This window comes from Scardinius erythrophthalmus (genome assembly GCF_964197995.2).
Source record: "Scardinius erythrophthalmus genome assembly, chromosome: 22".
Classification (NCBI taxonomy): Eukaryota; Metazoa; Chordata; class Actinopteri; order Cypriniformes; family Leuciscidae; genus Scardinius; species Scardinius erythrophthalmus.
In genome coordinates, this window is record NC_138242.1 from 34,297,514 (window position 1) to 34,312,513 (window position 15,000).

The 15,000-nt window shown below is 51.4% G+C and overlaps 1 protein-coding gene across 1 annotated transcript in view; it reads right to left on the reverse strand.

The window, feature by feature from the left end:
• The window catches only part of LOC308682558 (uncharacterized protein), a 78,548-nt gene that overhangs the window by 28,557 nt on the left and 34,991 nt on the right, over positions 1-15,000 (reverse strand). The window contains exons 40-43 of the mRNA XM_081352361.1: positions 13,355-13,465; positions 10,722-10,832; positions 10,303-10,413; positions 1-86 (exon numbers count right to left, since the gene is read on the reverse strand). The exon at positions 1-86 is cut by the window's left edge and continues 25 nt beyond it. Of these exons, the coding sequence (XP_081208487.1) occupies positions 1-86; positions 10,303-10,413; positions 10,722-10,832; positions 13,355-13,465 (419 nt within the window). The remainder of the gene's footprint in view (positions 87-10,302; positions 10,414-10,721; positions 10,833-13,354; positions 13,466-15,000) is intronic.

Below are 15,000 nucleotides of genomic sequence, written 5' to 3' on the forward strand. Positions count from 1 at the left end.
TTGGCGAACTGCGTCTCCTGTGTTTGCGGCAGCTGAGAGTAAATACTGCTGGAGTTCTCCTGTTTGCAGCTCCGCTTGTACTTATTCTGAGAGGAAACAATCACAGAGTCATGATATAAAACGATTCACAGTGTCAAGATATGAGATGATTTGAAACCTGCGCCTAGACACGACCACAACGCATGATGTAGTCAGCCGTATCCAGGCCGTACCCAGATCAGATGGTGGACCTGCGCCTAGACACGACCACAACGCATGATGTAGTCAGCCGTATCCAGGCCGTACCCAGATCAGATGGTGGACCTGCGCCTAGACACGACCACAACGCATGATGTAGTCAGCCGTATCCAGGCCGTATCCAGATCAGATGGTGGACCTGCGCCTAGACACGACCACAACGCATGATGTAGTCAGCCGTATCCAGGCCGTATCCAGATCAGATGGAGGACCTGCGCCTAGACACGACCACAACGCATGATGTAGTCAGCCGGATCCAGGCCGTACCCAGATCAGATGGTGGACCTGCGCCTAGACACGACCACAACGCATGATGTAGTCAGCCGTATCCAGGCCGTACCCAGATCAGATGGTGGACCTGCGCCTAGACACGACCACAACGCATGATGTAGTCAGCCGTATCCAGGCCGTACCCAGATCAGATGGTGGACCTGCGCCTAGACACGACCACAACGCATGATGTAGTCAGCCGTATCCAGGCCGTACCCAGATCAGATGGTGGACCTGCGCCTAGACACGACCACAACGCATGATGTAGTCAGCCGTATCCAGGCCGTACCCAGATCAGATGGAGGACCTGCGCCTAGACACGACCACAACGCATGATGTAGTCAGCCGTATTCAGGCCGTATCCAGATCAGATGGTGGACCTGCGACCTAGACACGACCACAACGCATGATGTAGTCAGCCGTATTCAGGCCGTATCCAGATCAGATGGAGGACCTGCGCCTAGACACGACCACAACGCATGATGTAGTCAGCCGAATCCGGGCCGTATCCAGATCAGATGGTGGACCTGCGCCTAGACACGACCACAACGCATGATGTAGTCAGCCGTATCCGGGCCGTACCCAGATCAGATGGTGGACCTGCGCCTAGACACGACCACAACGCATGATGTAGTCAGCCGTATCCGGGCCATATCCAGATCAGATGGTGGACCTGCGCCTAGACACAACCACAACGCATGATGTAGTCAGCCGAATCCAGGCCGTATCCAGATCAGATGGTGGACATGCGCCTAGACACGACCACAACGCATGATGTAGTCAGCCGTATCCGGGCCGTACCCAGATCAGATGGTGGACCTGCGCCTAGACACGACCACAACGCATGATGTAGTCAGCCGTATCCAGGCCGTACCCAGATCAGATGGTGGACCTGCGCCTAGACACGACCACAACGCATGATGTAGTCAGCCAAATCCGGACCGTATCCAGATCAGATGGAGGACCTGTGCCTAGACACGGCCACAACGCATGATGTAGTCAGCCGGATCCGGGCCATATCCAGATCAGATGGTGGACCTGCGCCTAGACACGACCACAACGCATGATGTAGTCAGCTGGATCCAGGCCATATCCAGATCAGATGGAGGACCTGTGCCTAGACACGACCACAACGCATGATGTAGTCAGCCGGATCCGGACCATATCCAGATCAGATGGAGGACCTGCGCCTAGACACGACCACAACGCATGATGTAGTCAGCCGTATTCAGGCCGTATCCAGATCAGATGGTGGACCTGCGCCTAGACACGACCACAACGCATGATGTAGTCAGCCGAATCCGGGCCGTATCCAGATCAGATGGTGGACCTGCGCCTAGACACGACCACAACGCATGATGTAGTCAGCCGTATCCAGGCCGTACCCAGATCAGATGGTGGACCTGCGCCTAGACACGACCACAACGCATGATGTAGTCAGCCGAATCCGGGCCGTATCCAGATCAGATGGTGGACCTGCGCCTAGACACGACCACAACGCATGATGTAGTCAGCCGAATCCGGGCCGTATCCAGATCAGATGGTGGACCTGCGCCTAGACACGACCACAACGCATGATGTAGTCAGCCGGATCCAGGCCGTACCCAGATCAGATGGTGGACCTGCGCCTAGACACGACCACAACGCATGATGTAGTCAGCCGTATCCAGGCCGTACCCAGATCAGATGGTGGACCTGCGCCTAGACACGACCACAACGCATGATGTAGTCAGCCGTATCCGGGCCGTATCCAGATCAGATGGAGGACCTGCGCCTAGACACGACCACAACGCATGATGTAGTCAGCCGTATCCGGGCCGTACACAGATCAGATGGTGGACCTGCGCCTAGACACGACCACAACGCATGATGTAGTCAGCCGAATCCGGACCGTATCCAGATCAGATGGTGGACCTGCGCCTAGACACGACCACAACGCATGATGTAGTCAGCCGTATCCAGGCCGTACCCAGATCAGATGGTGGACCTGCGCCTAGACACGACCACAACGCATGATGTAGTCAGCCGTATCCAGGCCGTACCCAGATCAGATGGTGGACCTGCGCCTAGACACGACCACAACGCATGATGTAGTCAGCCGTATCCAGGCCGTACCCAGATCAGATGGTGGACCTGCACCTAGACACGACCACAACGCATGATGTAGTCAGCCGTATCCAGGCCGTACCCAGATCAGATGGAGGACCTGCGCCTAGACACGACCACAACGCATGATGTAGTCAGCCGTATCCAGGCCGTACCCAGATCAGATGGTGGACCTGCGCCTAGACACGACCACAACGCATGATGTAGTCAGCTGTATCCAGGCCGTACCCAGATCAGATGGAGGACCTGCGCCTAGACACGACCACAACGCATGATGTAGTCAGCCGTATCCAGGCCGTACCCAGATCAGATGGAGGACCTGCGCCTAGACACGACCACAACGCATGATGTAGTCAGCCGTATCCAGGCCGTATCCAGATCAGATGGTGGACCTGCGCCTAGACACGACCACAACGCATGATGTAGTCAGCCGTATTCAGGCCGTATCCAGATCAGATGGTGGACCTGCGCCTAGACACGACCACAACGCATGATGTAGTCAGCCGAATCCGGGCCGTATCCAGATCAGATGGTGGACCTGCGCCTAGACACGACCACAACGCATGATGTAGTCAGCCGTATTCAGGCCGTATCCAGATCAGATGGTGGACCTGCGCCTAGACACGACCACAACGCATGATGTAGTCAGCCGTATTCAGGCCGTATCCAGATCAGATGGTGGACCTGCGCCTAGACACGACCACAACGCATGATGTAGTCAGCCGAATCCGGGCCGTATCCAGATCAGATGGTGGACCTGCGCCTAGACACGACCACAACGCATGATGTAGTCAGCCGAATCCGGGCCGTATCCAGATCAGATGGTGGACCTGCGCCTAGACACGACCACAACGCATGATGTAGTCAGCCGGATCCAGGCCGTACCCAGATCAGATGGTGGACCTGCGCCTAGACACGACCACAACGCATGATGTAGTCAGCCGTATCCAGGCCGTACCCAGATCAGATGGTGGACCTGCGCCTAGACACGACCACAACGCATGATGTAGTCAGCCGTATCCGGGCCGTATCCAGATCAGATGGAGGACCTGCGCCTAGACACGACCACAACGCATGATGTAGTCAGCCGTATCCGGGCCGTACCCAGATCAGATGGTGGACCTGCGCCTAGACACGACCACAACGCATGATGTAGTCAGCCGAATCCGGACCGTATCCAGATCAGATGGAGGACCTGCGCCTAGACACGACCACAACGCATGATGTAGTCAGCCGTATCCAGGCCGTACCCAGATCAGATGGTGGACCTGCGCCTAGACACGACCACAACGCATGATGTAGTCAGCTGTATCCAGGCCGTACCCAGATCAGATGGAGGACCTGCGCCTAGACACGACCACAACGCATGATGTAGTCAGCCGTATTCAGGCCGTATCCAGATCAGATGGTGGACCTGTGCCTAGACACGACCACAACACATGATGTAGTCGGCCGTATTCAGGCCGTATCCAGATCAGATGGTGGACCTGCGCCTAGACACGACCACAACGCATGATGTAGTCAGCCGTATTCAGGCCGTATCCAGATCAGATGGTGGACCTGCGCCTAGACACGACCACAACGCATGATGTAGTCAGCCAAATCCGGACCGTATCCAGATCAGATGGAGGACCTGTGCCTAGACACGGCCACAACGCATGATGTAGTCAGCCGGATCCGGGCCATATCCAGATCAGATGGTGGACCTGCGCCTAGACACGACCACAACGCATGATGTAGTCAGCCGTATCCAGGCCGTACCCAGATCAGATGGTGGACCTGCGCCTAGACACGACCACAACGCATGATGTAGTCAGCCGTATCCAGGCCGTATCCAGATCAGATGGTGGACCTGCGCCTAGACACGACCACAACGCATGATGTAGTCAGCCGTATCCAGGCCGTACCCAGATCAGATGGTGGACCTGCGCCTAGACACGACCACAACGCATGATGTAGTCAGCCGTATCCAGGCCGTACCCAGATCAGATGGAGGACCTGCGCCTAGACACGACCACAACGCATGATGTAGTCAGCCGTATTTAGGCCGTATCCAGATCAGATGGTGGACCTGCGACCTAGACACGACCACAACGCATGATGTAGTCAGCCGTATTCAGGCCGTATCCAGATCAGATGGAGGACCTGCGCCTAGACACGACCACAACGCATGATGTAGTCAGCCGAATCCAGGCCGTATCCAGATCAGATGGTGGACCTGCGCCTAGACACGACCACAACGCATGATGTAGTCAGCCGTATCCGGGCCGTACCCAGATCAGATGGTGGACCTGCGCCTAGACACGACCACAACGCATGATGTAGTCAGCCGAATCCGGGCCATATCCAGATCAGATGGTGGACCTGCGCCTAGACACAACCACAACGCATGATGTAGTCAGCCGAATCCAGGCCGTATCCAGATCAGATGGTGGACATGCGCCTAGACACGACCACAACGCATGATGTAGTCAGCCGTATCCAGGCCGTACCCAGATCAGATGGTGGACCTGCGCCTAGACACGACCACAACGCATGATGTAGTCAGCCAAATCCGGACCGTATCCAGATCAGATGGAGGACCTGTGCCTAGACACGACCACAACGCATGATGTAGTCAGCCGTATCCAGGCCGTACCCAGATCAGATGGTGGACCTGCGCCTAGACACGACCACAACGCATGATGTAGTCAGCCAAATCCGGACCGTATCCAGATCAGATGGAGGACCTGTGCCTAGACACGACCACAACGCATGATGTAGTCAGCCGGATCCGGGCCATATCCAGATCAGATGGTGGACCTGCGCCTAGACACGACCACAACGCATGATGTAGTCAGCTGGATCCAGGCCATATCCAGATCAGATGGAGGACCTGTGCCTAGACACGACCACAACGCATGATGTAGTCAGCCGGATCCGGACCGTATCCAGATCAGATGGAGGACCTGCGCCTAGACACGACTACAACGCATGATGTAGTCAGCCGTATCCAGGCCGTACCCAGATCAGATGGTGGACCTGCGACCTAGACACGACCACAACGCATGATGTAGTCACCCGTATTCAGGCCGTATCCAGATCAGATGGTGGACCTGCGCCTAGACACGACCACAACGCATGATGTAGTCAGCCGAATCCGGGCCGTATCCAGATCAGATGGTGGACCTGCGCCTAGACACGACCACAACGCATGATGTAGTCAGCCGGATCCAGGCCGTACCCAGATCAGATGGTGGACCTGCGCCTAGACACGACCACAACACATGATGTAGTCAGCCGGATCCAGGCCGTACCCAGATCAGATGGTGGACCTGCGCCTAGACACGACCACAACGCATGATGTAGTCAGCCGTATCCAGGCCGTACCCAGATCAGATGGTGGACCTGCGCCTAGACACGACCACAACGCATGATGTAGTCAGCCGTATCCGGGCCGTATCCAGATCAGATGGAGGACCTGCGCCTAGACACGACCACAACGCATGATGTAGTCAGCCGTATCCGGGCCGTACCCAGATCAGATGGTGGACCTGCGCCTAGACACGACCACAACGCATGATGTAGTCAGCCGTATCCAGGCCGTATCCAGATCAGATGGAGGACCTGAGCCTAGACACGACCACAACGCATGATGTAGTCAGCCGTATCCAGGCCGTACCCAGATCAGATGGAGGACCTGCGCCTAGACACGACCACAACACATGATGTAGTCGGCCGTATTCAGGCCGTATCCAGATCAGATGGTGGACCTGCGCCTAGACACGACCACAACACATGATGTAGTCGGCCGTATTCAGGCCGTATCCAGATCAGATGGTGGACCTGCGCCTAGACACGACCACAACGCATGATGTAGTCTGCCGTATTCAGGCCGTATCCAGATCAGATGGTGGACCTGCGCCTAGACACGACCACAACACATGATGTAGTCGGCCGTATCCAGGCCGTATCCAGATCAGATGGTGGACCTGCGCCTAGACACGACCACAACGCATGATGTAGTCAGCCGTATCCAGGCCGTACCCAGATCAGATGGAGGACCTGCGCCTAGACACGACCACAACGCATGATGTAGTCAGCCGTATCCAGGCCGTATCCAGATCAGATGGTGGACCTGCGCCTAGACACGACCACAACACATGATGTAGTCGGCCGTATTCAGGCCGTATCCAGATCAGATGGTGGACCTGCGCCTAGACACGACCACAACGCATGATGTAGTCAGCCGTATTCAGGCCGTATCCAGATCAGATGGTGGACCTGCGCCTAGACACGACCACAACGCATGATGTAGTCAGCCGTATTCAGGCCGTATCCAGATCAGATGGTGGACCTGCGCCTAGACACGACCACAACGCATGATGTAGTCAGCCAAATCCGGACCGTATCCAGATCAGATGGAGGACCTGTGCCTAGACACGGCCACAACGCATGATGTAGTCAGCCGGATCCGGGCCATATCCAGATCAGATGGTGGACCTGCGCCTAGACACGACCACAACGCATGATGTAGTCAGCCGTATCCAGGCCGTACCCAGATCAGATGGTGGACCTGCGCCTAGACACGACCACAACGCATGATGTAGTCAGCCGTATCCAGGCTGTATCCAGATCAGATGGTGGACCTGCGCCTAGACACGACCACAACGCATGATGTAGTCAGCCGTATCCAGGCCGTACCCAGATCAGATGGTGGACCTGCGCCTAGACACGACCACAACGCATGATGTAGTCAGCCGTATCCAGGCCGTACCCAGATCAGATGGAGGACCTGCGCCTAGACACGACCACAACGCATGATGTAGTCAGCCGTATTCAGGCCGTATCCAGATCAGATGGTGGACCTGCGACCTAGACACGACCACAACGCATGATGTAGTCAGCCGTATTCAGGCCGTATCCAGATCAGATGGAGGACCTGCGCCTAGACACGACCACAACGCATGATGTAGTCAGCCGAATCCGGGCCGTATCCAGATCAGATGGTGGACCTGCGCCTAGACACGACCACAACGCATGATGTAGTCAGCCGTATCCGGGCCGTACCCAGATCAGATGGTGGACCTGCGCCTAGACACGACCACAACGCATGATGTAGTCAGCCGAATCCGGGCCATATCCAGATCAGATGGTGGACCTGCGCCTAGACACAACCACAACGCATGATGTAGTCAGCCGAATCCAGGCCGTATCCAGATCAGATGGTGGACATGCGCCTAGACACGACCACAACGCATGATGTAGTCAGCCGTATCCAGGCCGTACCCAGATCAGATGGTGGACCTGCGCCTAGACACGACCACAACGCATGATGTAGTCAGCCGGATCCGGGCCATATCCAGATCAGATGGTGGACCTGCGCCTAGACACGACCACAACGCATGATGTAGTCAGCTGGATCCAGGCCATATCCAGATCAGATGGAGGACCTGTGCCTAGACACGACCACAACGCATGATGTAGTCAGCCGGATCCGGACCGTATCCAGATCAGATGGAGGACCTGCGCCTAGACACGACCACAACGCATGATGTAGTCAGCCGTATCCAGGCCGTACCCAGATCAGATGGTGGACCTGCGACCTAGACACGACCACAACGCATGATGTAGTCAGCCGTATTCAGGCCGTATCCAGATCAGATGGTGGACCTGCGCCTAGACACGACCACAACGCATGATGTAGTCAGCCGAATCCGGGCCGTATCCAGATCAGATGGTGGACCTGCGCCTAGACACGACCACAACGCATGATGTAGTCAGCCGTATCCAGGCCGTACCCAGATCAGATGGTGGACCTGCGCCTAGACACGACCACAACGCATGATGTAGTCAGCCGTATCCAGGCCGTACCCAGATCAGATGGTGGACCTGCGCCTAGACACGACCACAACGCATGATGTAGTCAGCCGAATCCGGGCCGTATCCAGATCAGATGGTGGACCTGCGCCTAGACACGACCACAACGCATGATGTAGTCAGCCGAATCCGGGCCGTATCCAGATCAGATGGTGGACCTGCGCCTAGACACGACCACAACGCATGATGTAGTCAGCCGGATCCAGGCCGTACCCAGATCAGATGGTGGACCTGCGCCTAGACACGACCACAACGCATGATGTAGTCAGCCGTATCCAGGCCGTACCCAGATCAGATGGTGGACCTGCGCCTAGACACGACCACAACGCATGATGTAGTCAGCCGTATCCGGGCCGTATCCAGATCAGATGGAGGACCTGCGCCTAGACACGACCACAACGCATGATGTAGTCAGCCGTATCCGGGCCGTACCCAGATCAGATGGTGGACCTGCGCCTAGACACGACCACAACGCATGATGTAGTCGGCCGTATCCAGGCCGTATCCAGATCAGATGGTGGACCTGCGCCTAGACACGACCACAACGCATGATGTAGTCAGCTGTATCCAGGCCGTACCCAGATCAGATGGAGGACCTGCGCCTAGACACGACCACAACGCATGATGTAGTCAGCCGTATCCAGGCCGTATCCAGATCAGATGGTGGACCTGCGCCTAGACATGACCACAACACATGATGTAGTCGGCCGTATTCAGGCCGTATCCAGATCAGATGGTGGACCTGCGCCTAGACACGACCACAACGCATGATGTAGTCAGCCGTATTCAGGCCGTATCCAGATCAGATGGTGGACCTGCGCCTAGACACGACCACAACACATGATGTAGTCGGCCGTATCCAGGCCGTATCCAGATCAGATGGTGGACCTGCGCCTAGACACAACCACAACGCATGATGTAGTCAGCTGTATCCAGGCCGTACCCAGATCAGATGGAGGACCTGCGCCTAGACACGACCACAAAGCATGATGTAGTCAGCCGTATTCAGGCCGTATCCAGATCAGATGGTGGACCTGCGCCTAGACACGACCACAACACATGATGTAGTCGGCCGTATTCAGGCCGTATCCAGATCAGATGGTGGACCTGCGCCTAGACACGACCACAACGCATGATGTAGTCAGCCGTATTCAGGCCGTATCCAGATCAGATGGTGGACCTGCGCCTAGACACGACCACAACGCATGATGTAGTCAGCCAAATCCGGACCGTATCCAGATCAGATGGAGGACCTGTGCCTAGACACGGCCACAACGCATGATGTAGTCAGCCGGATCCGGGCCATATCCAGATCAGATGGTGGATCTGCGCCTAGACACGACCACAACGCATGATGTAGTCAGCCGGATCCAGGCCATATCCAGATCAGATGGAGGACCTGTGCCTAGACACGACCACAACGCATGATGTAGTCAGCCGGATCCGGACCGTATCCAGATCAGATGGAGGACCTGCGCCTAGACACGACCACAACGCATGATGTAGTCAGCCGTATCCAGGCCGTACCCAGATCAGATGGTGGACCTGCGCCTAGACACGGCCACAACGCATGATGTAGTCAGCCGGATCCAGGCCGTATCCAGATCAGATGGAGGACCTGTGCCTAGACACGGCCACAACGCATGATGTAGTCAGCCGTATGACTGAGCAGGACGATGACATCACTGTTTTCTCCAGAGCGGCTATATATATATATAAATAAATGAACTAAATTAAACTAAATGTGAAAGAGAGTGTGTGTGTGAGAGAGAGAGTGAGTGTGTGTGTGTGTGTGTGTGTGTGTGTGTGTGTACTGTGAATCACACTCACCTCGCTCAGCAGTTCAGAGGCGTGTCTGGCGTGTTGAGTCTCAGTCGTCTCGGGCAGAAGAGAGTACAGACTCACAGAGGCCTCTTTCTTGGCCTCCTCCTTGTATTTCCGCTGAAATGAAAGCGAATGTTGACGCCTTGATCCTGACACACGTCACACGGCTGACACACACACGGCTCACACACGGCTGACTCACGGCTGACACACACACGGCTCACACATGGCTGACACACGGCTGACACACACACGGTTCACACATGGCTGACATACGCACGGCTCACTCACGGCTGATTCACAGCACACACACGGCTGACTCACGGCTCACACACATGGCTGAATCACGGCTCACACACACGGCTGACACACGGCTGACTCACGGCTCACACACGGCTGACTCACGGCACATGTGAGCGCAGTACCTGACTCAGGAGGTCGGTGGCGTCTCTGGCGTGTTGCGTCTCCAGAGTCTCGGGCAGCAGTGAATACAGAGCGCTGGACGCCTGCTTCCTCCCGGCCTCTTTATACTTACTCTGAAAACACACAAACACACTGATGAATCATGGGTAATCAGGTCTCACTGTACTGAGGCCCAAACCTGCAGACATTAAAAATAAATAAACATAGATAAAGAAATAAATGTAATAATAGAGGAATAAATAAAGGAATAAATGACTTGATAAAAAATTTATAATTAATTTTTACTTAAAGGTCCCGTTCTATGCCCCTTTTCACAAGATGTAAAATAAGTCTCTGATGTCCCCAGAGTGTGTATGTGAAGTTTGAGCTCAAAATACCCCACAGATCATTTTTTTACAGCATGTTTAAATTGACATTTTTTGGGGCTCAGAAAAACGAGCCGTTTCAGTGTGTCCCCTTTAAATGCAAATGAGGTGCTGCTGGACGACACAGGGGGCGGAGCTTCATGAGCTCGCGCTCAGTCTGTCAGGAAAAATTCATCTCACGGAATGATGATAATATCAGAAACTCTCAGTAACGGCGTTCATTTCGAGTCGGACAATAATGCCTACAGAGTCAGATTGCTGTATAGAGATGAAACAGGTATGGTTTAGTAGTTTAATTACGGTTATTATAACGTATTTGTCATCTGCTTGTAGGCTATGTATCCATTATTTATTAATAGCCTACAAGTCTGCTGTCTGAATGATGATCAAACATGTACTGATGAGTTTAATAAAGTTTATTGTACATCACACAAAAGATGAAGCGTCAGTTTTACTTCAGAAAATCACCGTAAGAGCTGAGTAAACACAGTAGCTTAAGTTATAAGAAGTGCGCAAGTAGCCAGTAGAGTTGAGGGAGCATTCCTGTGGGCGGAGGTTAGTCAAGAAACGGTTCTGGTGATGTCACTAATGCAGGATGTAGAGGGGTGTAGTCCAATCGAGCCGTTTTTTGTAGTCAACTTCTGTTAAATAAAATATCTCGCTTGGCATTGAACTTTGAGCTTTATAATTTTACAGATATTATTTATGCTCTAACAGCAACATTACACACTAACTAAAGTTTGAAACATGGAATCGCATGCAACGGGACCTTTAAATTTAATCCTGATTTGTATCACTTAGTTAGAGCTATCAATGAGCTCTGGACCAATGACACACAGGAGCTACACAAGGACCGCCTCCCTCTTTTACATGTTTACATTTTTTATTTCTGCAGGTTTGGGCCTCTATATCACTGTATATTTAATGGGTTAATGTTCTTATCTTCACCATATAAGTATGTGAGTGTTGGACATGTCTCTATAAGGGCTGTCAATCATTACATTATAATTTAGTTAAATGCAGTATGTGCAGAGTAATCAAATTAATAGCATACATCAGTATTTGCTGGAGATTAAGACAGTACTAGCCCTAAAGCGAGCTGCTAGTGCGTATCAGCGCCAGTCGCGTTTCCACTGTCACTCCCGGGGCTTGATCGGGCCTATCAGGGCTTCCTCGGGGATCACCGGACAGGGTTCTGGCTCACCCAATGCCTTGGTCCAAAGCGGGCCGGATCGGGCTTGAGGAGTGGTTACGAACAGAGGAGGAGTTCACCTGAGCGCACGATGAGTCCATACACCAGCTAACATCAGCATTAAAGACTTTTAACAGCATTTTAGCTCAACTCACTTTCATGTTTGAATGCCTTCTGTGATCCGATGTGGATTCTGATCACTGTATAAGGCAGAAATATGTATACGCGATGCAAAAGACTATGTGTGCTAACCATTACCATAGTAAACATGGAAGAAATCAGACAAATCATATCACAATCAGGTTTTCATTCTATCTGTCAGTACGTCTCATCTCTTTATACCGGACTGTCTGATATCCATATTTAGCTCTGCAAATGTCATAAAATAAAGCAACTCCATTTTTTCGAGAGCTTCCTCTGTTTCTCTGACCAAATACACCCGGTATTGGGACTGTCACTGGAGAGATGCTAAAGCTCCTCGTGTCGTAATTTTGGTGGAAAATGTAGAAATGATCATTCTGTCTAAATGTGACATAAATATGTCCTGTGACTAAATAAACAGACTGATTAAGTACGTGTGTCCTCTTTCTTTTGTGAAATAACGGTAAACCACTTTATTTCTGTGTGACTAATGTGCAATCTTGACACGAGTTAATTCATTATGATCAATGTATCACTTTTTATGGTAAACCTGTGGTAAAGCATCGAGTTTTAAATCTTTAAGTAAACAACGAAAATTCCAGCAAATGGTGGCTTTTATCATGTTCGTTTTGCGATCTCGCTAGTTTCCAGCTTTCTTTCTGATTAGTTTTCAGATAAAACTTCCATTTGTTGGTGAAATGATGGGTTTGTGTGACGCTGTTACGGTGGGAACGCAGCAGGTTTTGGGCTCGGTGTTCCAGGTCCGCTCGCACCGGCCCCACAGTGGAAATGAGCATTTCTAATATATTGTGATATTATACACTAATATTGTGGCAGACTGAACAGACAAAAAGTGTCTGGAACTGAAACACTGTTTGACCCGGGGTTAAAGGTGGCCTTGGCCCTGGTTCAGCGCAGCGAGTGTGTGTTTGCTCACGTGGCTCTGCATGTCGGTCAGCGTCCGCACGAGCTGTGTGTGTGTGGTCTCGGGCAGCTGCGAGTACAGGCAGGCGCAGGCGCTCCTCCGGCCCTCCTCTCGGTATCTGTTCTGGGAAACACATTGGCGGATGTTAGCGATTCTCCCGTGCGGAGGAAACAGTGTGACGCGTCTAGGGTTGGGAATCGGATACTTGTTATAAAATTAAAATTTCGATTCCTCTTATCGATTCCTTTGTGAGCATTTCAATTCGACTTTAAACAATTCAAACGCGAGACGACTCGCTGTTCTTATGCGCTGCACACACATCTAAAACACGCTCGCAGAAACAGTGCGAGACTCTGTTTTCTGTGCTGCACGTGTGTCACTGTACTGGGCAACTCTTAAAGTGACAGCAGCCTAATATCCCTGCAGCCGTCTCTATAATAACACTAATATCCCTGCAGCCGTCTCTATAATAACACTAATATCCCTGCAGCCGTCTCTATAATAACACTAATATCCCTGCAGCCGTCTCTATAATAACACTAATATCCCTGCAGCCGTCTCTATAATAACACTAATATCCCTGCAGCCGTCTCTATAATAACACTAATATCCCTGCAGCCGTCTCTATAATAACACTAATATCCCTGCAGCCGTCTCTATAATAACACTAATATCCCTGCAGCCGTCTCTATAATAACACTTATTAAACAACAGAAAGAAAATGTACTTGTTCTTGACTGAATAACTTTTGTTACTATATTTGTAATGTATATTTTATTAATAAAGTGCAGTGTTATTGTACATTTGATTACAGTTTCTGTTCCTGAACACCTGAAAATCTTAAAACACTGTTTATTTCAATCATATCTTTGTTCAGTTGTTTCTATTTGTTGCGATTGCAAAATTTTTTTTTGATCTTTTTTAATTACTGAGTGTTTACTTGTTTTTAATAATGCTTGACTAACTAAATGCGAATGATATCTAAGTTTTTTTTTTTTTTTTTTACCTTATCCACCTTATTCCTGACGACCTTACTGCGTGTTGAATTATGGGAGGCACTTCCGGTTTGGGGAACTTCCATTCACAAAGGCTGAAACAAATCATTTCAAATCATAAGGTTGCCCTACAAATAAAGCTGATCTGGATGAGCTGTCAATTTTCCTTCATGATTTATTTTCAGACATCATGAGAATAACGTTATACTTGGTATTTTAACAAGAATATCTATGGCAAGAGCTCTTTTCAGTCGTTGCTTTCTTTTACTCGTGATTATTTTCTTTTTTCCCTTTGCAATCTGCTGTAAAAGTATGAAAAAAGGACAACCCATACTGCACATCTGTGGTCTGTTCTGCTGAACTTAATTTACGATATATATTCCAGTAATAATTCACTGGAATGCACAAATAATCTCTTGTTATTCTCCTCAAATCCTCACGTTTCTTTCCAGGTTTGTTTTCACAGGTAAATGCAATTTGTAATCTGACAAAATGACGGAAATCACTTTGAAATAGTATCACGTAATGCTGAAGTTAATGAACATTTTCGATTAAGGCAACATAAGTCACATAATGCAGATATATATATTACTACAGTGATATTTAACCCGTCCGTTATTGCTGTGGAAAGACTCTCGCTTTTGGGGTTATTTGATCTGTTGA